General features: G+C 45.0%; 2 protein-coding genes across 32 annotated transcripts in view; one reads left to right on the forward strand and one right to left on the reverse strand.

Moving 5' to 3' along the window:
- Positions 1–315: 315 nt before the first annotated feature.
- On the forward strand, positions 316–6,358 carry LOC110488242 (lanosterol 14-alpha demethylase). Its single transcript, XM_021560395.3, has 10 exons — positions 316–895; positions 1,079–1,177; positions 1,400–1,576; positions 1,749–1,875; positions 2,866–3,040; positions 3,333–3,452; positions 3,612–3,807; positions 4,176–4,271; positions 4,554–4,722; positions 4,994–6,358. The coding sequence occupies exons 1-10, from the start codon at positions 725–727 to the stop codon at positions 5,170–5,172; spliced, it is 1,509 nt and encodes a 502-aa protein (XP_021416070.1). The 5' UTR covers positions 316–724; the 3' UTR covers positions 5,173–6,358.
- A 188-nt stretch (positions 6,359–6,546) lies between these two features.
- Positions 6,547–26,454, reverse strand: part of LOC110488241 (A-kinase anchor protein 9) — a 124,850-nt gene continuing 104,942 nt past the window's right edge. For 9 of the 31 annotated variants that reach the window (XM_090227982.1, XM_090227979.1, XM_090227981.1 and 6 more), the window contains 26 exons: positions 24,553–24,720; positions 23,556–23,660; positions 23,052–23,204; positions 21,142–21,228; positions 19,652–20,698; positions 19,286–19,426; positions 19,143–19,187; positions 18,832–18,969; positions 17,785–18,666; positions 17,471–17,531; positions 16,995–17,116; positions 16,650–16,850; positions 15,649–15,816; positions 15,205–15,334; positions 14,727–14,940; positions 14,363–14,513; positions 13,835–14,191; positions 12,840–13,145; positions 11,468–11,694; positions 11,214–11,319; positions 9,168–9,353; positions 8,729–8,935; positions 8,323–8,555; positions 8,090–8,184; positions 7,496–7,753; positions 6,547–7,313 (listed from right to left, as the gene is read on the reverse strand). In XM_090227982.1, the coding sequence (XP_090084108.1) occupies positions 7,270–7,313; positions 7,496–7,753; positions 8,090–8,184; positions 8,323–8,555; positions 8,729–8,935; positions 9,168–9,353; positions 11,214–11,319; positions 11,468–11,694; positions 12,840–13,145; positions 13,835–14,191; positions 14,363–14,513; positions 14,727–14,940; positions 15,205–15,334; positions 15,649–15,816; positions 16,650–16,850; positions 16,995–17,116; positions 17,471–17,531; positions 17,785–18,666; positions 18,832–18,969; positions 19,143–19,187; positions 19,286–19,426; positions 19,652–20,698; positions 21,142–21,228; positions 23,052–23,204; positions 23,556–23,660; positions 24,553–24,720 (5,832 nt within the window). In that variant the 3' untranslated portion in view covers positions 6,547–7,269. Of the gene's footprint in view, positions 7,314–7,495; positions 7,754–8,089; positions 8,185–8,322; positions 8,556–8,728; positions 8,936–9,167; positions 9,354–11,213; positions 11,320–11,467; positions 11,695–12,839; positions 13,146–13,834; positions 14,192–14,362; positions 14,514–14,726; positions 14,941–15,204; positions 15,335–15,648; positions 15,817–16,649; positions 16,851–16,994; positions 17,117–17,470; positions 17,532–17,784; positions 18,667–18,831; positions 18,973–19,142; positions 19,188–19,285; positions 19,427–19,651; positions 20,699–21,141; positions 21,229–23,051; positions 23,205–23,555; positions 23,661–24,552; positions 24,721–26,454 lie in introns of all 31 variants that reach the window. The other 22 variants (XM_090227995.1, XM_090227990.1, XM_090227994.1 and 19 more) reach the window with 4 other exon arrangements.

Here is a 26,454-nt window from a genome sequence, read left to right on the forward strand (position 1 = left end):
TTCATGACATTGTGAAGTTGGAAAGTGAGAGGAGTCATTTGTTTTTCATAAATGTACATTTACCAAGTGAATCCATGAAAGTGGTTATTGATGGATTACAAAATCAATTATAATCATTCAAAATCATAACAGCAACCTACACAAACATAGCCTAAATCTAGGCATATTGCTTTGTAACGTACACTGGTATTGAATTTGACACCCTTTAGTGACTACAGTAGCTACATCTATACCTATTCTACGGTGTATGTAGTTCAACCAATGTGATTCTCCTATTGGGGCAGTGACATCATATAGCCAGACATCAGTCCAGGTAGTGATAGCCAACCAGAGTGCAGGAAGGCAGCTGCGGAGCGTGGAGTTATTTGACGGACACACAGCACCAAGCAAATGAAATAGCTTTATTTGTTAGGCGGGGCCACGACTAACTTCACATCTACAGGTGGAGATGCCAAGGAAACAATACAATCTGTCACGTAATTTCATTTAGTGCTATAATGACAATGGATGAAACTATGCCTTTGGACTAAAGAGGGATTTTACTGAGCACTGGGGAACACTATTTTCTGCTAATACTAATAGCCTGGGGCCTTCTGGAAAACCGAATTAGATGTGGTAGAAGCGACACCACAACCGGGTAACAGATTTGTTGCAAATTCAAGGAGCCTGGCGCAGTAGCCTACAATATTTTACACATTTTTTTAAAGAAACATAAGACGTAACAATGGCTATGCATTTATATCAAGTTAGTAGTATGCTAATAGAAAATACAGTCGGGAAAATGAGTGACAACTTGACATCAGTGGTCCTTGCAGTGTCTGTGATCACCCTAACGTTGGGATATATTTCTAAACTGGTGCTCAAACAGTCACAATCTTCTTCAGAAGAACACAAGGTATGTACATGAAGAATAAATCAATTGAGTTACAGTATATATTACATTATTATTAGGTCTGCTACAGTGAATGTTACAGCATCACGGCGCATTCATAGCCCATTGCACATTGTCCAAAATCACAAAATCATTTGACTTGTGTATTTTATTTTTGTAACTAAATTAATGTTTTTATTTTCTCAGAAATACCCACCATACATACCTTCTAGCATTCCATTTCTGGGTCATGCCATAGCATTTGGGAAAAGTCCCATTGAATTTCTGGAGAATGCATATGAAAAGGTAAGAATACAGTACTGCTGTAAAGTATATTTAATATATTTTAGTGCTCAAAGTGCTACCTATTTTGTTTATAAAACATGCAGTAATAAACTGCGTTCACTTTACAATAACTTATTTCATATAATACAGCTTTTGAATCTCTACCTTACTGGTGTATAGTGCCATGTGAAAGTGCCCTTATAGTAGGTGCTAAAACAAGGTTTATTTTCTTTCTATTCACAGTATGGGCCCGTTGTCAGCTTTACCATGGTGGGCAAAACCTTTACCTACCTTCTGGGTAGTGAGGCAGCCACACTGATGTTCAACAGCAAGAACGAAGATCTCAATGCAGAGGATGTCTATTCTCGATTGACCACGCCAGTTTTTGGAAAAGGGGTTGCCTACGATGTACCTAACCACGTAAGCGAATAAATACTTACAGAGATACCTCTCTTTTGCACTCACAAATGTAGAGACACAACAAGTGTTGACATAAGGTTGTTTGTCTTGTGTTTCATCTCATAAACCGATCACAAACTAAGTATTTATTTATCTAATTAAGTCCAATTATGCTGCTCATTTTCTTTTGTAGATCTTCCTGGAACAGAAGAAGATGTTTAAGACAGGACTGAACATCGCCCATTTCAAACAGCACGTTGAAATTATAGAGGAGGAAACGAAGGAGTACTTTTCACGATGGGGAGACAGTGGGGAACAAAGTAAGATGACCGAGCCATTACAATTGGTTTCTACAGTATTCCATGTGGAAAGTAATCCAAATGCCCAGTTCCAAATCGACCCCTAGCCCCTACTGTAGCTACTTCATGTAGACCTAAAAGGATTGAAAAGCCGAAAGCAGAATGACACATTTACCACTTGTTCGATAAGATGGCAAAGTTTAATTATTAATGCAGTATGCTTATCCTTTCAGACCTATAAGAAGAGCTGACTGGATAGGGACTTGGGTGAAGCACAGTGGACTTTAGGTGTCAGCAGTGTAAACTGATCAGAAAATGAGCCATTCAACACAATTTCCCATCAACATGTTCTCTACTAATACCTCATGTTTTCAAAATCAAATCAGTTTATTGATCGCGGACACAGATTTGCAGATGTTATCGCAGGGGCAGCGAAAGCTTGTGTTTCTAGCTCCAACAGTGCAGTAATACCTAAACAATACACCATAATCAATGTGTTGTAACTACTGTAATACAGTTTGAACCTTGCTATCCATTTTAAGATAGCTACTTTTTTCATCTGTAAAGGTAGGGTAGCGATATGATATTACCAAAAGTAGCATTTAACAGAGCTACCCCTGATACGAATAAAGAGAGTAAGAAGCAAATCAAGTCAACATTTGTTGTCATTTATTGTAGCTATTACGTTGCTCAAGAGAGCAGTGATCTCCCATGCACATACTCAGATACTTAACGGGTTACTAATGACTGCAGCCTTTTGCTTCACACTCTTGATAGAATCTGTTTGCAATGTGTCGCTGTTTATGGGTACGTCATAACGCTTGTTTACTCGCCATAACATTTGAGCCGTAGCGCAGTCAGTTATCCAGTCAGCAATTCTGACCTCTGTTCTCTCTCCCTCTCTGTCTCACTCATTCACTATTTCCATCCATCTCTATCTTCTTATCTCTTCCGCTCTCTCTCTTTCACGCCTTCCTAACATCCCATCTCTTCTACTCCTCCCTCCCTCAGACCTGTTTGAGGCCCTGTCGGAGCTGATAATCCTGACGGCCAGTGCCTGTCTGCATGGGAAGGAGATCCGCAGCATGTTGGACGAGAAGGTGGCCCAGCTCTACGCAGACCTGGACGGGGGCTTCAGCCACGCTGCCTGGCTACTGCCCGGCTGGCTGCCCCTGCCCAGTTTCAGGTAAGAGAAAGACTTCATTCATACTGTCCTTTCCTCAACCAAGGGTCAATTCAAACTGTTCCACCTTCAGGTTCGTTTTTTTGTTTGACAGACCAAGTTAGACTGAGTTACCAGAACAGTTGCTGGAAATTATGATTCATTAAACTTTATTCATTTTTCTATCCTCAGGTTAAGGTTTTGGGTGATCGACTGAGTTGGACTTAATTATTATTGTATTCATTCTGTAATAGCAATATGAGAATATCTTATTTCTATAAGACAGGAAAAAACAGGTTTTGTCATTTTTGTACAGACGACGGGACAGAGCACACAGGGAGATCAAGAACATCTTCTACAAGGTCACCCAGAAACGCAGATGCTCTGGAGAGAAAGTGGACGATATGCTGCAGACCCTCATAGATGCCACCTACAAGTAAGACATAAGTAGAACAGATGCCAGTATTACTACAGGTGGTACAAGTATATGCCTCCCAACAGAACTGAAGTGAATGGACATTTGGTTTAAAGGTATTCTACAACTGTTGTACCATTTCAGACGGATTCAATCCTAACCATTTTTGCCCTTTTTAAGAGATGGGCGGCCCCTAAATGATGATGAGATAGCGGGCATGCTGATTGGTCTACTCCTGGCCGGACAGCACACATCTTCCACTACTAGTTCCTGGTTGGGCTTCTTCCTTGGCAAAGATAAGGCCCTACAGGACCGCTGCTATGCTGAACAGAAAACTGCATGTGGAGAAGACTTGCCCCCACTCAACTTTGACCAGGTCAGAATCTATAACTGGCATATTACAAACTGCACGTAAATGGTCATAGACTATACTACAGCTTTGTTGTTGAAAATATGAATTGTGTTCTTATACTGCCTTACAAGTGTTGACTATATTCAATCCATTATATTAAATATAGGTACATACATCTTTCTGAATTATTTTGTTGAAACTTATTTAGATCCGTTTATTGACCATATTCTATTTAAAACTGGGTAATTTTATATTGTATGTAAGCAACTTCAGTTTAGAACCTTTTTTCTAGACTGCTAAACCCACAAGTTCAGCTTTTCATTTGGACAGTTTTTATCATTTCAATATTTGACATGGTCTTTTACTTACCTGTTCTCTTGTTCATACATCAGCTGAAGGACCTGACTTTGTTGGATCGCTGTTTGAAAGAGACCCTCCGACTCCGTCCACCCATCATGACCATGATGAGAATGGCACGCTCTCCTCAGGTAAGCTCAATATCATTATTTGTTGGGAAGTTAACAAATACCCATGAAGTCATTCCTTCTGTCAAGAGATTTTACAAATCCATTAGAATAGCAGTTAATTGAAAAAAACGTTTTAGACACTGAATTTAACAGAGAGAAATGGGAATAATGTAAATTGTCCATATATTTCTTTATTTACATTGAAAGGGAATGGAGCCCCAACCCAGCTAAATGCATGTGTGTACAATAGGTAAGTGAGTGACTATTGACCAACCCTGACCCTTTGCTTCAATCCACTCCCAGACTGTAGCAGGCTATACCATCCCAGCTGGTCACCAGGTATGTGTGTCCCCGACAGTCAACCACCGTCTGCAGGACACCTGGACAGAGAGGATGGAGTTTAGGCCTGACCGCTACCTTAATGACAACCCTGCTGCAGGGGAGAAATTTGCCTATGTGCCCTTTGGTGCAGGTAAGAATAATTAGTCGTCCCTATTCATAGCATCTTATACGTTAGGTGATCTGCCGTCTTTAAGAGGAAACAGAAGTGTCCAAGCATGTACACAATGGTAGGGGAAACATCTTTCATGCAGTATGAATTTTGATTCGTAACATTTTGTCAGTAGGTGGGGCCCTTGCTCAATATATAAACTTTACTCCCATTCCAAGCTGTCTCATGCCACAAAGTTTCAGATCAGACCCTCATTTCCATGACAAAAACACAGATGTTCACTGTCTTCTAGGCCGTCACCGCTGCATCGGAGAGAACTTTGCCTACGTTCAGATCAAGACCATCTGGTCTACCATGCTGCGCCTTTACGAGTTCAACCTGGTCGATGGTTACTTCCCCACAATCAACTACACAACCATGATCCACACCCCACACAACCCCGTCATCAGATACAAGAGGAGACAACACTAAGAGACACTGAGCGCAAAAACACAGCAGCGAAAAGAGCAAGGCTTTGTCCAAAATGGTTTCCTAGTCTATATGGTACTACTTTTGGCCATAGCCTCATAGGGCTGGCTCTCATAAGGCTCTGGACAAAAGTAGTGCACTATATAGGAAATAGGGAGCCATTTCAGATTTGCCCCAACAACCTTAGTTTTAATGGTTTTATTTAGAGAACATTCTTGTACTTTAATTTAGGAACTGTTCAAATTAACGCAAAGAGTTCTGTCTGAAAATCTAATTCACTTTACTTTTTGTTGCCCCCACCTTATGTTTGCTGTGTTTTTAATTTGCTAGAATGTATTGTAAGCCACAGGAGGCTGGTGAGGGGAGGACGGCTCTTAGTAATGGCTGGAATGGATTAGTGTCAAACACATGGAAACCACTTGTTTGATGGGATACCATTCCACTTGTTCAGTTCCAGCCATTACTATGAGCCCGTCCTCTGATTTAAAGGGACACCAGCCACCATTGATGTAAGCCTAAACTGAAACAGTTAGTTTATTCATCAAAAGCTCATCCCAGATATAGTCCAACTACCATAGGATTTGGCTATACAACACAAACCGATCTGGAACCAGGCCTCAGCTTTTGGCCGTTCTATTTCAAAATGTCATGGTAATGCATATAGCTGTCAAGCTTCCACTGTCTGAAATGTGATATGGAGTCCACTGTGTAGGAGTGAAAATACTACTGTAAGAATGAATATTACTGAGGTAAAAAGCACTTAAGCACTGCCTTTTCTAGAGCTGTGATAAATATTAAAACCACTGATCCTTATCCATTGCTTCATAGAGATCAGTGATCAAACCGACCATCACTGACTTTGTATGTACTGTCCATTCATAATTGTACAAAGATAGAGGACCTGGGCTGGGTCAAACAAAGAACAAGGACTTTAAACGGGGAGGGACAACCTGCACTTGCTTAACAAGAGACACATTTTCTGTTGTGTGCCCTAATAAACACGACTTGGCGTATCGAGTGGGAATGTTGGGAGGTCATAGTGTAGTTTGACCAATGTAGTGCCTTGATGATGGAAAATTATTACTCCATTTTATTTAGATTGATTTTACTGTTTGAAGCCTAATTTTGTGAACATTTGCACCTTTTAAATAAAAATTATATCTGAGATGATGCCATGTGAATTCCAGGAGGTGAAATCTCATGTCCAATTTGTCTTCACACCATAATTGCATTGACCGTACATTTCCCCCATACCAGATTCACATTTTAGCTGAAGTTTTATTTTGCTGTACAACAGTTAGAACTAATTACATGTGTACTTGTAAAATCTGATTGTGTGTCAGTGATGCTGAATTGAAAAAACAGTGCGACCACATATTTCAAGTGTTAAAATGCATCTTTAATTACATTTCTAACAAAATACCCAGAAAATTCAAAGTTCCTACCTTTACAAAAATATGTCTTCTACAAATTGTAGTCTGTCCAAGAAACCATTCTAATAAAACACAGTGTAGTGTATATAGATCCTGTAGCAGCCTCCTCAACAGTAAAGTCAAACATTCTCCACGTCAAGAATTCTCCTAATTCCCGTCTTGGAGAGCTACTGGGCGTGCCAGCCCGGCACTAACAACAATTTCCAATAAATCAACCAATCATGGTCTTCCATTTAAGAAACCACGGTAACTTTAATCAGGTGTGTTAGAGCTGGGCTGGAGCAAAGACCTGCACACCCACCCGGTACGTCTCCAGGACTGGCGTTTTCTGGAAAAGCCTGCACTACATATTCTTCCACCCACACAGTATAAATTAAGTTAATCAATGTTTTTTGTTTAAATTAGCATTCCACAAATATACATTTAACGTGATTGTGTTTATCCACAACAAAGAGGCAGACCAAAGTTTACAAACATAGAAGCTGTTTCAAGTGCTGGCGACAAAAAGCCTGATTATAAGATGTTCACACACAAAAAATTGTTTTTGGTCCCCACGTAATATATATAGATATATACTGTACACAGCAGAATGATACAAAATACCAAAGCTCAGCACAAGAAAAGGCAACAGTTTCTTCAAGACAGTTTCAATGAAAATTAAAGACTTTTATCTTCTTATTCCAAAGTGCAATTGAGCATATGAAGAAGAACCTAGGAAGGGAAAAATGAAGTTGTTTAGATCCCAAGACTTAACTCTTGACAAGAACATTGGAAGCATCATCTGCACATATTTTGTGGAGTGATTGAATGAGAGGGTAATTTATGCTTATGGCATTACATTATTAAACTTTAGATCGTATGAGGTAGTATGGTTGGAAGTGTGTGTGTGTTACCTGATTGCACGCTCCCCAGTCTCCTCTGCAGGGCCTCCAGTCTGGAGATGTAGTCGGTGAGCGCTCGGTCAGGGTCGTAGTTCTGGAGGTGAGAGCAGGTCAGAGGGTCCCCAGCCATGTGGAACCTGTGTTGTGCAGAGGAAAGGGCGGAACTGGGGGAGTCTCGTCCAGTGCGCCCCCTGCTGGCCCCTCTGATTTCCCCGTACACCTCCACACTCCCTGGATGCAGGTAGGGTGAGTCTGTCCTCATCTCGATACCTGAAGAGGAAGAGAAACAGTTGTCAGTCCTCTGTGTGGTTTTTCTCTCACAAAACCGGATTAATGAGTCAGCAGGACAACTTTGAATACCAATGAAAAGGTAATTATTAATTTTCTGCTTTTGTTTGAACCTGGCACTTTAGAATATTCAGGTCATTTATTTAGATTAGCTAGCCATGTGGACCACCTGACCAATCAGCACTTAATTGATTACAAGTGTGTAAGCCTAGGTTAGCCGAGCTTGGTTCTTTACCATTTAACTCAATAACCAGTTAATTCATTCCCAGTTCATTTTCTTTGTGTTGGGGTTAGTGTGAGGGAATGTGATTTCCATACCTGGTGACTGTCCCAGACCGTTTCTGTTCACATTGCCAGATGTTATGGACCTCATCCCCGTAGCTTTATGCCATCTCTTGACCAGGAAACGCATTCTGAAAGAACAGAACAGTTTGATTCAAAAAGATGGGATAGAGGACCATTAGAATACATATATCATAAGTATTAGCTATACCATAGCCTCTTCCTAACAGTTGCAACACCATCCTACCACTTCAGTTCCCAATTTTTACCTGGAGAGGGCGATGGAGACGCGGACAGCCGAGCGGAAGCGCGTCAGCCCTCGGCGGTGCTGCGTCGGGGACTCCAGGCTGCAGTGAGAGGGCCGGCCACCCATGCGAGCAATAAGCGACAGCGTGGCTTCCTCACACTCCTGGAAGCCGCCGAGCAGCAGCAGCAGGTACTTCTTCTGGTAGATGAGGGCCTTGCGGAAACTCTCGGAGCGCAGGTACTTGCCATACATCCTCTAGAGAAGGGGAACAGAAGAGAGAGAGAGGAGTGTTGTAATAGTGTAAGTTAAGTGGGTTTTATAGATGTGCAACAATATATTTTCTATTCAACTCTGACAAAGAGTGGAATATTGGTCAATTTGTAAAGAGGTGAGTGTTATGGAGAGATGCAGGGCAGCTTTAAGCTCACCTTCAGTGTGTTGTTGTCTGTGTCCGGTCCGGTCATGTCTCTGAGGGACTCTGCCCTGATCTCTCCCCTCATTCGGGTCACCTCGGCCTGGGCTAGACGCAGGCCCTTCTCCAGCCGGCTCCTCTCCCTGGTCCAGGACTCGCGCTCCGACGAGAACAGAAGGCTGGCCGCCTCATGCTGCTTGTCCACGCCGCCTCTCCTGCTGGACTGGAGGGAGGGATAGAGGTAGAGAGGAGTGATGTTGGAGTGGTGCAAATTAACACAATGTCTCCACACATTTTTACTTCTCTGCCATTTCTAGGTGTTTCTGCAATCCAGTATTGTACTCTCTCTGTCCCATCTCTAGATTCCCACCCTGCCACTGGACCTGTATAGTATTAGACTATTATTGTACTGATCACCAGCCCTGAATTGCATTAGATCTAGTATTGTAACTCACGCTGTCCCCTGATCCCAGACCAGCCTGGCGGTAGCGTCGAAGCTCATCTTCCAGGCGGAGGACCTGGTTGCGCAGATCGTTCTTCTCCTCTGTCAGACGGCTGACGAAGCCAGTGAGCTCAGCATTCTGCCTCAGCAGCCGCTCTGTCAGGGAGCTGGACTGGCCTCCCGCCAGCAGGGCGGTGCTCTGTAGACACAGCAGAGAAGAAATGTCAGTACTCAGTAGCCACTGAAATGGAATAGCTTACTCCTATATGTGCAGGTGTTGGGCAGGGGGATACTATTTAAGTCTGACTAAGACCAAGGTTTGTTTCCTGTTGGGTTTTCTATGTGGTTTATGTACAGTGCCTTGCGAAAGTATTTGGCCCCCTTGAACTTTGCGACCTTTTGCCACATTTCAGGCTTCAAACATAAAGATATAAAACTGTATTTTTTTTGTGAAGAATCAACAACAAGTGGGACACAATCATGAAGTGGAACGACATTTATTGGATATTTCAAACTTTTTTAACAAATCAAAAACTGAAAAATTGGGCGTGCAAAATTATTCAGCCCCTTTACTTTCAGTGCAGCAAACTCTCTCCAGAAGTTCAGTGAGGATCTCTGAATGATCCAATGTTGACCTAAATGACTAATGATGATAAATACAATCCACCTGTGTGTAATCAAGTCTCCGTATAAATGCACCTGCACTGTGATAGTCTCAGAGGTCCGTTAAAAGCGCAGAGAGCATCATGAAGAACAAGGAACACACCAGGCAGGTCCGAGATACTGTTGTGAAGAAGTTTAAAGCCGGATTTGGATACAAAAAGCTTTCCCAAGCTTTAAACATCCCAAGGAGCACTGTGCAAGCGATAATATTGAAATGGAAGGAGTATCAGGCCACTGCAAATCTACCAAGACCTGGCCGTCCCTCTAAACTTTCAGCTCATACAAGGAGAAGACTGATCAGAGATGCAGCCAAGAGGCCCATGATCACTCTGGATGAACTGCAGAGATCTACAGCTGAAGTGGGAGACTCTGTCCATAGGACAACAATCAGTCGTATATTGCACAAATCTGGCCTTTATGGAAGAGTGGCAAGAAGAAAGCCATTTCTTAAAGATATCCATAAAAAGTGTCGTTTAAAGTTTGCCACAAGCCACCTGGGAGACACACCAAACATGTGGAAGAAGGTGCTCTGGTCAGATGAAACCAAAATTGAACTTTTTGGCAACAATGCAAAACGTTATGTTTGGCGTAAAAGCAACACAGCTGAACACACCATCCCCACTGTCAAACATGGTGGTGGCAGCATCATGGTTTGGGCCTGCTTTTCTTCAGCAGGGACAGGGAAGATGGTTAAAATTGATGGGAAGATGGATGGAGCCAAATACAGGACCATTCTGGAAGAAAACCTGATGGAGTCTGCAAAAGACCTGAGACTGGGACGGAGATTTGTCTTCCAACAAGACAATGATCCAAAACATAAAGCAAAATCTACAATGGAATGGTTCAAAAATAAACATATCCAGGTGTTAGAATGGCTAGTCAAAGTCCAGACCTGAATCCAATCGAGAATCTGTGGAAAGAACTGAAAACTGCTGTTCACAAATGCTCTCCATCCAACCTCACTGAGCTCGAGCTGTTTTGCAAGGAGTAATGGGAAAAAATGTCAGTCTCTCGATGTGCAAAACTGATAGAGACATACCCCAAGCGACTTACAGCTGTAATCGCAGCAAAAGGTGGCGCTACAAAGTATTAACTTAAGGGGGCTGAATAATTTTGCACACCCAATTTTTCAGTTTTTGATTTGTTAAAAAAGTTTGAAATATCCAATAAATGTCGTTCCACTTCATGATTGTGTCCCACTTGTTGTTGATTCTTCACAAAAAAATACAGTTTTATATCTTTATGTTTGAAGCCTGAAATGTGGCAAAAGGTCGCAAAGTTCAAGGGGGCCGAATACTTTCGCAAGGCACTGTATATAATGTGTGAGCTGTGCTAAGATATTTTTGTAGGACAATAAACAACAATCTAATCTAAGTAGTCTGAAGTGCCATCTCACCTCAGGGACCAAGGGGAGTGCTGGAGACTGCTGCAGCATAGTGATGACCTCATCAATATTGGTCTGCAGCCACGACAGCCCTTCACTGTCCACCTCAGAAGTCAGCCTGTACATACACACATATATGGATTAATCCGCACAACATCAATCTACACCTGCACATATTGATCGGTTCACTTCAATGAAAAGATGAACGGATGTATATAACATGTACAAATGTGTTGAGACAAAGTTGTTAAGTAATTGTGAGATACCTGCCAGAGCCCTTGCTGACCATGGTTTGGATCTTGGCTGCGATGAGCTGCAGTTTGCCCAAGACCTTGTCTGAGTGTTTTGGGTTATGGGGGGCGAGGTTGACCCCTGTCCCAGTGACCTCAAGGAGGGAAGGTGCGCTGGATTCGATAGTAAGCATGTCGCCAGGCTTCTGCTGGAACACCCAGTCTCTGGTCCGGTCAGTGGGAATGCCTCGCCACACAGCCTGCTGCTGGCACAGACACGGTACAGAAAAGTTTCAGCTCAGAAGACACATAGCATAGTAGAGTTTAAATAACTTATGACCAACAGACTCTCAAATGGCCATAATTGTGGATTATAATACATTATAATTATGTTGCTGAGCATAAAACAGCTCCACCATAACATTATTACACTACATGGCCAAAGGTATGTGGACACCTGCTCGTCGAACATCTCATTCCAAAATCATGGGCATTAATATGTAGTTGGTCCCACCTTTGCAGCCCTAGACCATTATTCCGACTTCACCAAACTTTACAGCTGGCACTATGCATTCGGGCAGGTAGCCTTCTGCTGGCATCCGCCAAACCCAGATTAGTCAGATGGTGAAGTGTGATTCATTAGTCCAGAGAACGCGTTTCCACTGCTCCAGAGTCCAATGGCAGCGAGCTTTACACCACTCCAGCCGACGCTTGGCTTTGCGCATGGTGATCTTAGGCTTGTGTGCGGCTGCTTGGGCCATTTCATGAAGCTCCCGACAAACAGTTATTGTGTTGACGTTACTTCCAGAGGCAGTTTGGAACTCGGTAGTGAGTGTTGCAACCGAGGACAGATGATTTTTACACGCTTCAGCACTCTGCGGTCCCTTCCTGTGAGCTTGTGTGGCTGACCACTTCGTGTTGTTGCTCCTAGACGTTTCCACTTCACAATAACAGCACTTACAATTGACCGAGGCAGCTCTAGCAGGGCAAATATTCCGAACTGAATTGTTGGAAAAGTGGCATCCTATGATGGTGCCACATTGAAAGTTACTGAGCTTTTCAGTAAGGTCATTCTACTGCCAATTATTGTATATGGATTGCATGGTGTGTGCTTGATTTTATACACCTGTCAGCAATGGGTGTGGCTGACATAGCCGAATCAACTAATTTGAAGGGGTGTCCACATACTTCTGTATATATAGTGTGATTATTTTATCATACATAGCTGGGTTCTAACAACAAGAGCTTAATAATCGCAATATATTGTAGTACCAATAGCTAAGAAAACAATACAATATTCCTATTGGATTTTTCTATAAAATGCATTTCAATTGTACCATCTGATTCAAAAGCGCTGTATTTGGTTCATTCAAAGAGTATGAATGTAGGATATAGGAATGTGACCCACGTTTTGGTTATCAGGCTGCTGCTGCATCCCGCTCCCAACCGTCTCCCCCCCTCTCATCTCTCCCAGCCGGACCACTTTCTCCTGCAGCCTCTCCTTCTCTTGCTCCAGTCGCTTCCCCTGCTGCACCTCTCTCACCAGCTGCGCCATGGCGTCCCGTGCCTGCTCCCCCAGGCTTTCCAGCTGGCCCCTTGCCTCACGAAGAGCCTCCTGGTCCTGGCATGACCTCTGAGCTGCCGAGGTCAGCTCCTGCTCCCGTCCCACAGCCTCCAGCTTCTGGGCCTCCACCTCATCCAGCAGACTAACCACCTGAAGAGGGAATAAATAGGAGGTCACAGGATTTCGTGGGAATGCAGAAGTGGAGGTAACTATTGTTACTATAATAGTAATGCCTATGTAATGTTGTCATGACAATTTGAAGAAAGCAGATGCACCACCTGATAAGCCAATAGGGTGGCACAATTTAGTAGGGGTGCAGAATCACATGACATAACTGGTCATAATGCCAACCCAATATTTTCGCTAGCACTTTCTGTGAATCTCCTGTGTGCAGGGCATTGATAGCAGCCTGGCTGATGCGACCACACAGCGTGAAAGAGCTGTGACTCACTGGTCTGGACAGGAGGCCGTTTGTTAATGCTCATAAATTGTGCGGACTTGATTGGTTCTCTCATCCAGAAGAAAAATCCTGGGGGGGGTTGAGACTTCGTTGTTTGGATTTGAAAATACAACAGTTGTAATGGAAGGGGGCGGCGCTTGGGGGCCGTGTGTGGCTGTGGGTGTTTGAGTGAGAAAGACACGGTGAAGAACCAACCGGTAAAAGTACAGCCCCCTTCATTGCATCATAAGACTTATTGTAAGTAAACTAGTGTGAATGTACTTGTGTGTGTGTGTGTGTGTGTGTGTGTGTGTGTGTGTGTGTGTGTGTGTGTGTGTGTGTGTGTGTGTGTGTGTGTGTGTGTGCATCTGATTCAGCTACAAACAAACAAACAGCCCACCTGAGCATGCTTCTTGTCCATCTCCCTCCGCAGTCCCTCCAGAAGAGCTTCGGATGACATCGCCCCTCCCACCACTTCATCCTCCCCACTCTCAGCCCCCTTCCTCTCTGGGCTTTCACTCCAGGAGGAGCCGTGCTGGCGGAGCTCCTTCTCTCTCCCCAGGGCGCTACTCAGCTCCTGGGCCCGGGCTCGCTCTGACTCTAGTTGGATGTGGAGCTGCGAGGCCTGGGTCTGCAGTATGGAGCGCTCCTGTTCGGCCTGGACGGAAAGCTGGGAGGTGGACTGGCGCTCCTGGTCTAGGGCTGAGGTCAGCTGGGCTACATGACTCTGCTGCTCCTCCAGGGCCAGTTTTAGATCCTGGAGGGAAGGGGTGTAAATACAAAGTGTGAAAAACACAAGTAGACCTACTCCAGTGACTAAGGTGAACACATCAGTAAAACACTGCATTTAAGTCAAACACACTAAAGTGAAGACGTGTGAAATTACACTGGGACACCTGTCTACTACCTTCCCTAAAAACTGTCTTACCTCCAGCTCCTCGCTCTCCAGCTCCTCTTTCTTGTCAGATTTACACTTCTCCTTCTCGAAGGCCCACTGCATCTCTCTGGCCTTCTTCTGTTCGTCTGCCAGTCTGTCCGTCAGGGTGTCCACCTCAGCAGCCTTCTGTGACACCTCCGTTCTAGAAAAAAAGACACTGGTCTGGATCCATCCAACAGCAACTAGGAAGGTAAACTAGATGTGTATGCAATACCAATGCTGGGAAGGTGAGTGTAAGTCGATGTTTGTTTCTGTACATCTCTAAATAGTCTTACCTGAGAATGTTCTGCTCTTTTATGTATCAAACTAAGACACTGATGGTGTGTGTTTGTGTGAGCGTGCATTAAAACCTTACCTGACTGTGTCCAGCTCCTTCAGGTGTTTTTGCTGGGCCTGGAGTGTGGTCTCCAGCTCTAGTTTGGTCTGGGACAGTTCTCCCTTCAGCTCCTCCAGCAGAGCCCTGTCAGCCTGCTGCAGTGTGGGGGGCTCCTGAACGCCACACAAACCAGCCTGAGGAGCTCCTCTCTCCCTCTGCTGCTCAACACCAGGCGACACACTGGGCTGAACACCTGAGTGGGACAAGCAGCCAGACAAAACAACATGCAATACATTAGAATCAGCTGCTGTTTCTCCTTTTTAGATTCATTAAATTGGTTGCATTGAGTTGAATAGCTGTGACCTCATCTAAGACAATTTACTATAGATATTACACAATCAAAAAATCAATGAATTTATCCATCCATCCAGCCCCCACACGTTCATCCATCATCCCTATGTGTCCTTACCACCCACCCACACAGCACGAGAAGCAATTGGAGGGCCAGACTACAGACCTTGATTGGATCTGCCAGGCTCCTGGGCTTGGATTTGTTGTAGCTGGACCCGGAGCTGCCGGACCTCTGTCAGCAAACTGCTTCTGTCTGCAGCCTGCAGCATCCCCATGGCATCCCTGTGATGGGCATCCTGTAGATTTACACACAGACACAGTTTAGCCTTGGAACTTAAAAACAATGCATATAACCACCAAGTTATCCTACGAAGTGGAGAAATAGACCCTAGACTAAAACTGCGCTATATTTCTTAATTATCTGTTGGCTATATCCCACACTCCAGCTAGCTAATAGGCTAATACCAAGATAAGCAGGTAATGTCTAAGGCTAACCTGAGTGTTAAGTGTTTGTTAGCTACCTGCTCAGCTAGCATGTGCTCCAGCTAGTTGAGGCTAATGCTAAGGTTAGCCAGAAGTTAAGCTAAAGTGTACATAGTTTTTCAGTAACCTGCTCAGCTAGCCTGTGCTCCAGATGGTTGAGGTGGATGACAGCGTCGCTAGTGTCCAGCTGGTCCAGACGGGCATAGAGGGTGCTCTTCAGCACACTCCGCTCCCTCACAAACACCTGCTGCACTGCCCCCAACAGCTCTCCACGCCAGTCCGCACTACCTGGAGTCTGAACATACACAAGCACATAGACATGCATATTTACAGACAATGAGGGGGAAAAAGGGTTTCTGAAGGCTTAATTAAGCCTTAAAAGCTGTGTTTCACTGAACCCATCAAAGTCTTAGCCCTGTCTAAGCCAGGGGAGGGGGGGTTCTACTAAGCTTTATGGAATTGTTTTAAGAAGGCCATACCAAGGATAATTTTGCTATTTTATTTTGAATTTTAAGACCCCTTGAAGTACCAAAAAAAGTATTTTATGAAAATATTTATTTGGCCTTACTGCTATTAGCCCAGACAAACGCATTGAATAATAGATTCACTAAACTTCTAAAGGGTCTATCCTAGATCTCAAAGATAAGGAAACATTTGTTATATATACATACATGTTTTTTATTTATTTATTTATTTACATGTATTTAACCTCTTATTTTTGTCACTAAAGTGTCTCCATATATATTTCCACAATTATTTTGTGAGGCCTGTGTGTTTCCTAGAGCCCAAACTCTTCGGGTGCTACAGACAGAAGTTGGTAGATCAGCTGTACCAACTTCAGACGAGTCCCAAGACGCTTGTGGGGGTCGTAGAGCATAATGTCTCATGGTCTGACAAATACCGCTCTAGCTCTATCACCTTTCATGCAGATGCAGAAGTGCGTCAAATATCTCTAACTTAAACGGATGTTTTCGGGGGGGGATTTATTATGCTAATTTGATTTTAACAGGGACACAGACATCAACCTTGGGGGTTAAACTGAGATCAACAAAACCCCTAAGGTATTTAAGTGAGGCTACTAGTACAAAGTATCCACGCTACACAGTACAGATGCTACCAGTACTGTACCTGTGTTTCCCTGCTGTGTGTCTGCATCTGGGCAATGAGGGCCTTGAGGGACTCCACAGTGGCCAGCAAGGCCCCTCTCTCTTTGGGCCAGCCCTGAGCATGGTGGATCAGGCTGGCTGGGTCAGCCTCGCCCTCTGGGATTGGCAGCTCCGACAGGGATAGCACCTGCATACCTTCCTGGTGCACCTCACGAAGCAGGTTCTGGAGGGGACACATGTACAGAGAGATACAGAGAGATACATCTCATAAACATTAAACCATGTGCAAACTAGACATCTACACCAATACACAGATTGGCATACAAAGACATGCTTAACTTTACATTTCCAAATGCAGTTCTTGTACCTTAATTCTGTCAGGCAGGGCTTCGTCTGTCTCTATCCTGGCTCCCTCTGGCGTGGTCCTGAACTCCTGCTGCAGATTAGGCAGGTCATAACCTGTCCGCTGACTCCATTCAGAACTGCTGTCTGCAATAGGGTACACACAAGGTTAACATTGCATACCAATCGAAGCAAAAAACTCTTTCTTTGAATAGGCATGAAAAATAACATTTTCTCAAATCATGCAAAGCATCCTTCGTCAAACACTAGCAAACATATGCATCAACTCAAAAGACACACACCATGACTCGTAAAATGCTGTGTTTGTTGATAATGTATTGTATGCATATTTATGCATTGATTGTGAAGGTGTTATATCGCCTAAGGTATTGCGATTACTAGTGAAAGCATGCAACCTCTTGAGAGACACTTGGCATAGCATTGAATACAGAGGCTCACATTTGGCATGGAGGTGCAATGTGTGACACTACAACAACTTACCACTGGTGTAGCCGTCTTTAAATTGCGATCCTGCGGGACGCTCTGGTCTCGATGAGGGGGCCTGGAGGGCATAGAACCAGGGCAGAACACAGAAGAGTGAGTTCCTTTACCTCCCCACTCCCCCATAAAAATGTCAAGCTCATCATCTCGGTCATGTTTATTAAGCACCAAATGAAAGAGAACAGACCGAAACCGGGTTCTGCAAAAGAAAAAGAAAACAAGCTTCCGGGTAGACTTTTGTTCTGTTACTCACTTCTGTTTTGTGCCTAATGAGCACAACTCAGGTCTGCTGAGATGTCGCCCAACGAACTCACCTCATGAGAGCGTTGCAGCTTCTCGATGACGGTCTTGAGAGCCCTACACTCCTCCTCCAGCATCTGAGCGTCCCTCTTCAGGGCCTCGCTCTCTGCGATGTGCCGGGCCTCCATGTCCAGGATCTCCGCTGCGTGCAGCTCCTGCATCTGTACGATCTTCTCCTGGTACTCCCCGATCATCTCCTCCACCTCTTCCTCTGACACAGACCTGGGCTGGTCAGATGTCTGGGAGGAAAAGGTCTCCGTCTGGGTGCCAGCATCTGTACGAGGCAGACGTTGAGATACATTAAGACCAGACGATTTGTCAGAGGATGTTTGGTTCTCCGCGGCAGAGATCTTCCTAGAGAGCGATGGTTTGTCTTTGGCAGTGGCGGCCATTTTTCCCTTGGCTCCATGGCGGTGGTCTTGCGGTTTGACTCCTTTCTTTTTCGGATTGGAGGCTGGTACCGGCTGCTGCTGCTGGGGTGAGGGAGACTGAGATGGTGATAGTGGGAATAGTGGTGACGGTGACTCTGTGGTTTTCGCCAAGGCTATTCTGAGCTGTTGGAGCTCCTCTTGAAGCTGTGCAATGGACAGGTCGCGGACTTGGAGTTCGTTCTGGAGTTTATCGCTGCACTCCCTGAAGCTGTTCAGGTGTTCTTTGGTAGCAGCTGCCTCTTCTCGGACCTCCTGGAGCTCTTGGAGAAGCTTAGACGCGGTGGCACTGTCACCTTCCGATGAGGCCTGTAAAGTTCGGAGACACCAAAATCGATACAGAAGTGAAGATATGCCAATAGATATTTTTCCATATTGTTGAGTAAAGTTGGAATATTCTTCCATGCAGCAATATACACTTACCCGGTGGAGTTCTCCCTTTAGATGTGCTATGGTCATCTCTCTCTCCTTCGGTACAAAAAAATATTTAAATGGTCGGATTGGTTAATCACTGAAAAGACTACAAACATACAACTTCCCATTTGATCAACATTTTTAAATGTCCAGTTATCCACACAAAATGGACAGTTCTTTGCTCTGCTGAACACTGGTTGATTGGGACTGTGTTCATACCTGTAGCAGCTCCTGTAGTTTGTCACAGCGTTCCCTGTAGCTGCTGAGCTCCTCTTTGGTGGCAGCGGCCTCCTCTTTGACCTCCTTCAGCTGCCGATGGAGCTCAGACACCTTGGCCTCACCGCCTCCCAATGACACCTGCTGTCAAAGGTAGAAGTGTTAGATGTTAGAATTTCTAGAATTTGGATTTCAAGACAATGAATTTAAGGGAATGTCAAGAACAAGAAAGTATCGCAGTACTTTAGCAACACTGAGGCAGTAGAATTGTGTCTGTGCCTATGGTAAACGGAGGAACTCCCTTTGTTTCTTACCCTTTGAAGGTCTTCTTGAAGCTTTGCTATTGCAACCTCTTTTGCCTAAAAAAGGAAAATATGTGATAATTGTAACTCCCTTTCAAGCAACAAGTTGAATAGAGCACTAATCAAACATGGTTGTTGAGTGTGATATTACATACCTTGAGCTCCTGCTGGAGTTTATTGCTGTTCTCCCTGCAACTGCTGAGCTGTGCTTTAGTGGCTGAAGCCTCGTCTCTGACCTCCTGTAGTTCCTGTATCATCCTAGATACAGCCGGCTCGTTTTCTCCAGAAGATGGAGTCTGGTTCAGAGTTCAAAGAGATAGCAGCTTGTCAGCAATTAAACTGTGAAAAACATTACAGACAGTGTAGGCTACAGGTAATCCACTCATCGATGGGAAGTACTACAGGCTAACTCTAACACCTAAAAAGGGAATTTATAGGAGGCAGTGCAGGCTAGAGCTAACTTAACTTTAGCCTTAACTTATTGCCTATGGGAGATCCTAGATTGCCTATGGAAGTCCTACCTCTTCGGCCGTAAACGTTCTCTGGTATCCACCAGGCTTGGTCGTCCTCATCTGATTGAGCAAATCCATGAGCATGACCAGCCTCTTCTCGTACTCCAACACCTCCTCCTCGGAACTGGAGAGCAGCTGCTTCTGCAGCTCCTGGTCCTTCTGTATGCCACTCAGGCCCACCTCCAGCTCGCGGAGCTTCTCCGTCAGGAGGACCACCTTCCCCGTGGGGCCCTGTTTGGCTCCTTGGATCTCCGCTGCGCGGGACGTTCCTGCAAACCCAAAGTCCGGTACCTCCATCTGTCCCTGGGGATCCTGGTGGCTGAATTCTTTGGTTCTCTTTCCCTTGGACTCCTGCGATTGATGCAACTGTTGCTGGACGGCGCCCAGTTGGGCCTGGCTGACAAGCGCGGCCGCCACCCTCTCCCTCAGCTTGTCCTCCAGATCCTGGACCTTGCGCTGGAGCTCGTCGGCGTCCTCCTGGGCACGCTCCACCAGGAACCGGCAGCGGATCAGGTCAGAATCCCTTTCTTTGACACAGGCTTCAAGTTCCTGGACGCGGAGGCTCAGCTCCTCCAACCTGGAGGTGGCGCTCTGCTCCAGCGCCTGGATCTGAGCCTGCACCACCAAGAATTCTGCAGTCTTCTCCCTGAGGGCATCTTGCAGCTCCATCGCGGTGTCGTCCGACTGCTCCTTTTCCGATTCGGCTAATGCTAGCCTGCTCTCCTGCAAGCACCGGTACCTCTCCAGGAGCATGCATTGCTCGGCTTTGATGGTGTCCAGCTCTTGGGTGGCCAGGTCCATCTTTTGCTTCATTTCGTCGTACTCCTCCTTGCTGGGACCTCCGACCTGGCTCTCCAACTGGCCCTTGAGCTCCTCGTCCGTCTCCGAGGATTGCTTCCGCTCGATGTTGGCTAGCTCCTCCTGGAGCTTGTCGATGACAGCGTTTAGCTGCTCCAGCTCCTCCTCGCTGTTCTTCTTCAGGCGCTGCTGCTCGCTCCGCATGCACTCCACCTGGGACTCCAGCTCCCACAGTAGTTCGTCCCTCGCATTGATTTCCTGAAGGGAAGGATGGAGCAGCGAATGTAGGTATAAGGACGAAGATGTGGAGGAAAAAGACTGGCTCATCCTTTCTGGTAAACCTCAGAGTTGTGCCACGGCAAGATAGCAATATTAACTAACATTTTTGTGATATATTATCTATGGTTGAAACTCAATCAGGTAACAACGGTACTCCAGGAACAAATTCTGATTTGTTGGACACTTCTAGGGTGTTCCAAGTGTTCTCAGATGTTTAGTAAGCCAACATAAAAACCATATATCACAAGATGGGAGGCCCACTAAACCTACCATTTTAGGTTTTGATAAGTCCAAACAAAAATTAAAAATAAAATAAACGGCTGTCACACAACACACACACTGATCCACTATCACAGAGATATTCATATATGTGGACAGAAGATCAAATGGTCTGTCTGTAACATATATGTATATGGGGTTACCTTGTTATCAGGGGCTGATTCCGTGTGTTGAAGCTTAGCCATCTGCTCATTAAGAAGGGCTATTTCCCTGTCCTTCTCCTCCATCACCTTCAAAAATGTATCATATGTTCGGAGATTATAATCTGCTGGCTTTCAACACAAAAAAAAATCACCCTTAATAAACTGGGACAAAGACAATAGGGAAGGAACATTTATGGGGGATTTGTTTATCTTTAGGGTGGGGATACTGCCTATCACTACTACCATATTAGCCTAACAGGTCCCACATTTGTTGCTTTGGCTAATGTGGCTTTGTTTAGCAGATGGAAACCACGTGTCAACCTTGTTGGATTAAGGATTACCTATAGTAAATGTTAGCCTTTTTCGTGGCTATTTGTTGTGTTTTACCTGGTTGCTGCTAGTCTAACTGTCTGGCATATCTAAATGTTAGCCTAGCTGTGGCTAAGCTATCAACATGCTATCCTAGCATTGTGGCCCAGGCTACCTACATGCTAGCCTAGCGTAGTGGCCCAGGCTGCCTACATACTAGCTTGGTTATGTGGTGGCTAAGGCTGCCTACATGCTAGCTTAGCTGTGTGGAGGGCTAAGGCTACCTACCTACATGCTAGCCTAGCTGAGTGGGGGGCTAAGGCTACCTACATGCTAGCCTAGCTGTGTGGGGGGGCTAAGGCTACCTACAGTTGAAGTTGGAAGTTTACATACACTAAGGTTGGAGTCATTAACACTTGTTTTTCAACCACTCCACAAATTTCTTGTTAACAAACTATAGTGGCAAGTCGGTTAGAACATCTACTTTGTGCATGACACAAGTTATTTTTCCAACAATTGTTTACAGACAGATTACTTCATTTATAATTCACTGTATCACAATTCCAGTGGGCCAGAAGTTTACATACACTAAATTGACTGTGCCTTTAAACAGCTTGGAAAATTCCAGAAAATGATGTCATGGCTTTAGAAGCTTCTGATAGTCTAATTGACATCAATAGAGTCAATTGGAGGTGAACCCGTGGATGTATTTCAAGGCCTACCTTCAAACTCAGTGCCTCTTTGCTTGACATTATGGGAAAATCAAAAGAAATCAGCCAAGAAGAAAACAACATCTTAGAAACAAAATTGTAGACCTCCACAAGTCTGGTTCATCCTTGGGAGAAATTTCCAAACGCCTGAAGTATCACGTTCATCTGTACAAACAATAGTATGCAAGTATAAACAGCATGGGACCACACAGCTGTCATACCGCTCAGGAAGGAGACGCGTTCTGTCTCCTAGAGATTAACGTACTTTGGTGTGAAAATTGCAAATCAATCCCAGAACAACAGCAAAGGACCTTGTGAAGATGCTGGAAGAAACAGGTACATAAGTATCTATACCCACAGTAAAATATCAACATCACCTGAAAGGCCGCTCAGCAAGGAAGAAGCCACTGCTCCAAAACCGCCATAAAAAAGGCAGACTACGGTTTTCAACTGCACATGGGGACAAAAAAACATACCTTTTGGAGAAATGTCCTCTGGTCTGATGAAACAAAAATATAACTATTTGGCCATATTGACCATCGTTATGTTTGGAGGTAAAAGGGGGAGGCTTGCGAGCCGAAGAACACCATCCCAACCGTGAAGCATGGGGGTGGCAGCATCATGTTGTGGGGGTGCTTTGCTGCAGGAGGGACTGATGCACTTCACAAAATAGATGACATCATGAGGTAGGAAAAGTATGTGGATATATTGAAGCAACATCTATCTCAAGACATCGGTCAGGAAGTTAAAGCTTGGTCGCAAATGGGTCTTCCAAATGGACAATGACCCCAAGCATACTTCCAAAGTTGTGGCCATTTTGTTTTTGGCTAAGATGTATGAAAACTTCCAACTTCAACTGTACATGCTAGCCTAGCTGTGTTGGCAGATTACCTGGAGCAGGTGGTCCTTGGTCTCCAGGTCTTTCTGCTGGGTGCTCAGCTCCTTCCTCTGGATCTCCAGCTGCATGTCGAGCTGCTGCACCTCATCACTCTTGTTCTCCAGCTCCTCCCGGAACTGCTCCAGCTGCTCCTCCAGGTTACTGATCTGGAAGGGAGGAGGGGAAAGGGGGGAGTCAAGCTGGAGTGTTGTGTGTTCTTATCCATCTAACTGAGGACCAGGGCATCGACACATGAACAGGGGACTTGAAATCTAAGTGGGACCTGTCTTGTGTCCATCATTGGCTATTGAAGGAGCGTGATTTGAGGCGAAGTGAAAGATGGCGGGCAAAGGGTTGCAACATGTAGAGGAAAGGTCTACTTTATGTAAATCATTGGGGGAGGTGATAAGCAATCAAGGTTTTCGCTGGCTTGCTTTGACACAGTGCTGGACTGGCTACTTAGAAATTCCCTTCCAAACATGTGAAAGAAAGAAACCCCAATAGAAATAATACATTACCTCTTTCTCTTTCCTGTCCAGAGCCTCTCTTTCAGTCTGTAGCTGAGCCTCCAGTGATGAGTCCCCAAGCTCACAAACAGACACATCCTGCCTCTTATCATCCACCTGAAACAGACATGCATGCAAGCAAGCAACGTGCACACACAATACGTTATTATTTAGCGACCAGTCATGCGCGACGCATGCACACACAAGCAAACATACACACATCACACGCAAGAATATATACAAGCATACACACGAATCTCAGGATAGCCACACACACACAGCCATACATCATATACAGTATCTGTGATGTCATGCACTTAATCAGCTGGGCAGTAGCAAGGTATGGGGACATTTCTTTCACTGCTCTGTTTCAGCCTGCCAACAGTGATATTGGTTTCAATACTCATTACTATGGGCACACACATTCTCAGCCATGATGTCGGGTAATGCAGGTACACTCAGTCTCCTTTATCAATGCACACATACACCCATATATATGCAAATATAGCTTCACGCTGTCACTCACACTCTACCAGAACACACACTCATTCTGACACTAACATGCACATCATTCTCTCTCTCACACACACGTTATGTTCTTCTATCCTCGTGCGGACTTAAAATGTATTTCCATTGAAAATCCTATCCCTAATAGTAACCCTAACCACTAAGCTTAAAATAGCCTTTGTCCTTCTGGTGACTGAGATTTTAGGTCCCCACTAGGAAAATAGAACCCCCCCCCCCCCCAACACACTCCCTCTGGGGAGCAATCTCGGCAGTCGCTAGTCGTAACACAGCATCATCAACAGCAGTGGCGGGAAGGAGTGGGGGAACTGTCTCTTTCTCTCTCTCCCTTTACCTCTCCCCACTCCTCTTTTTCCCACTCTCTCTTTCTCTACTTGTCCCTCCTCTCTTTTTCCCCATCTTCCTCTCTTTGTTGTTCTCTCAGTCTCTATCCCACTTCATCCATCCCCCCTTCCTCTCCACCCATCTCTCTTTTCTCTCTCACCGTCTCGGTGCTGGCCAGCAGCGCCTGCTCCAGCTCGCGGATGCGACCCTCCAGCTTGTCAATCTCCTCGTTGCGCTCGCCCACCTCGCGCTGCAGCTGCTCGGACGCCAGCAGCAGCTCGCTGCACCAGTCCGCCTTCTCCCTCAGCTGCTGGGTCAGCTGGTCCACCTGCGAGAGGAGAGGGATGAGGAGGAGGAGAAAGGAGAGGGTGGGAAAGAGGGGTTTCAGTGTGGATCGTACAGTCTGTAGCTTCAGTCTATCACTGTGGCTAGCTAGTAGTAACAACACAGTAGCTGGGAGGTCAGCTGATCCACCTGCCATTTTGAAGAGAGGGGGAAAAGAGAGGAGGTAGTAGGGCTGGTTGCGATTGTCATGATTTTATATATATTGCGATTCGATACTGCGATTTTAGTGCAATTTTATGTTCCAAACATATTGCTCACTAAATGTCTGCTGCAGAGAGGCAGAGAGCATTAGGACATTAGTTTAGATGAGTCATGAAAATAAAAGTGCTGGAAACATGTTGGCTCACGCTATAAGATTAAACATACCAGAGTTTTGGTATAGGTACAGCCGGCCAGCACCAGCTAACGCTACATAGCAAAAAATGTGTGTTTTTTACTAATCGATACTTGGCGTCAAAGTATCGATAAAATATTGCCCCCCCCCAAAAAAACTGCGATATGTAACTATCAATTTTCCCCCCATCACTAGGGGCTAGAGGGAGAGAGGATAATGTAAACAGGAGCAATATTATGAGGACAGATGATCCTCACCTATTATATGGTAGGGAAAGGGAGATGAATAGGGGAAAGAGGGAGAAAGGGGGGAAGAGGGAGGTTTTGAGTGCAGCTAATGATATTTAATGGAAGGTCCTTTTCAATGACGCTAGCACCACTGGGATCCACCTGCTATGGTAGACAGAGGAATATTCAACGGGACGAAAATGAGAAAGAGAGCAGAGGAAGGGAAAGAGGGGGGCTCTAATGTGGTTTGCAATGACAGGCTGCTACCATGCAACTGATGGAGTTTTGTTAATAGAGAGAGGCTGTTTCAATGCAACTTATAGCAATACCTGGGAGGTCAGCTGATCCACCTGCCATGGGAGAGAAGCAAAGAGGAAGAGAAGCAAAGAGGAAGAGGAGGAAAGAGGGAGAGAGAATGGCCTTTAATGAGCATAGCAGTGACTAATAGGAGAAGGTGATGGGAGAAGGAATGGTTCTATGATTCTGATAGCAGAGAAAGGCTGCTGTGACATTGTCAACTGCATATAGCTTAGTGAAAACAAGCCCTTACAGTATCAATAATGGTGTTTAAATAATTCTGATCATTCTGAGTTACTTGTTACTTACATTTCCACAACACATGCCACTATAATACAGTTAAAGACTGAACACAAACAACAGTATGGTAACAAATGTAAAACACAGCTGATGGCAACAGCAAGGAGAGCCACTGCCACAGCATGCCAAAGAGATGTGGAGCTATGATGATGCAAATGACTTTTAGCAGAAACCAGCCACAACAACTCAGTTGACGTACAGTAAACCAGAGAGAAGCAGTATATGGGGGTGTCCTCGGATGGGGCCACAGTGTCTCCTGACCCTCCTGTCTCAGCCTCCAGTATTTATGCTGCAGTAGTTTGTGTGTCGGGGGGCTAGGATCAGTTTGTTATATCTGGAGTACTTCTCCTGTCCTATTCGGTGTCCTGTGTGAATTTAAGTGTGCTCTCTCTAATTCTCTCTTTCTCTCTTTCTTTCTCTCTCTCAGAGGACCTGAGCCCTAGGACCATGCCTCAGGACTACCTGACATGATGACTCCTTGCTGTCCCCAGTCCACCTGGCCGTGCTGCTGCTCCAGTTTCAACTGTTCTGCCTTATTATTATTGGACCATGCTGGTCA

This window comes from Oncorhynchus mykiss, chromosome 30 (assembly GCF_057628025.1).
Source record: "Oncorhynchus mykiss isolate SJ-2025 chromosome 30, ASM5762802v1, whole genome shotgun sequence".
NCBI classification, from domain to species: domain Eukaryota; kingdom Metazoa; phylum Chordata; class Actinopteri; order Salmoniformes; family Salmonidae; genus Oncorhynchus; species Oncorhynchus mykiss.

Excerpts from the sequence above, each read along its gene's own strand:
- LOC110488242 (XM_021560395.3), top strand. The coding sequence starts at position 725 with ATGGCTATGCATTTATATCAAGTTAGTAGTATGCTAATAGAAAATACA. Across the intron at positions 1,876-2,865 it reads GGGAGACAGTGGGGAACAAA|ACCTGTTTGAGGCCCTGTCG; the intron begins GTAAGATGACCG and ends TCCCTCCCTCAG. Across the intron at positions 4,272-4,553 it reads GAATGGCACGCTCTCCTCAG|ACTGTAGCAGGCTATACCAT; the intron begins GTAAGCTCAATA and ends ATCCACTCCCAG.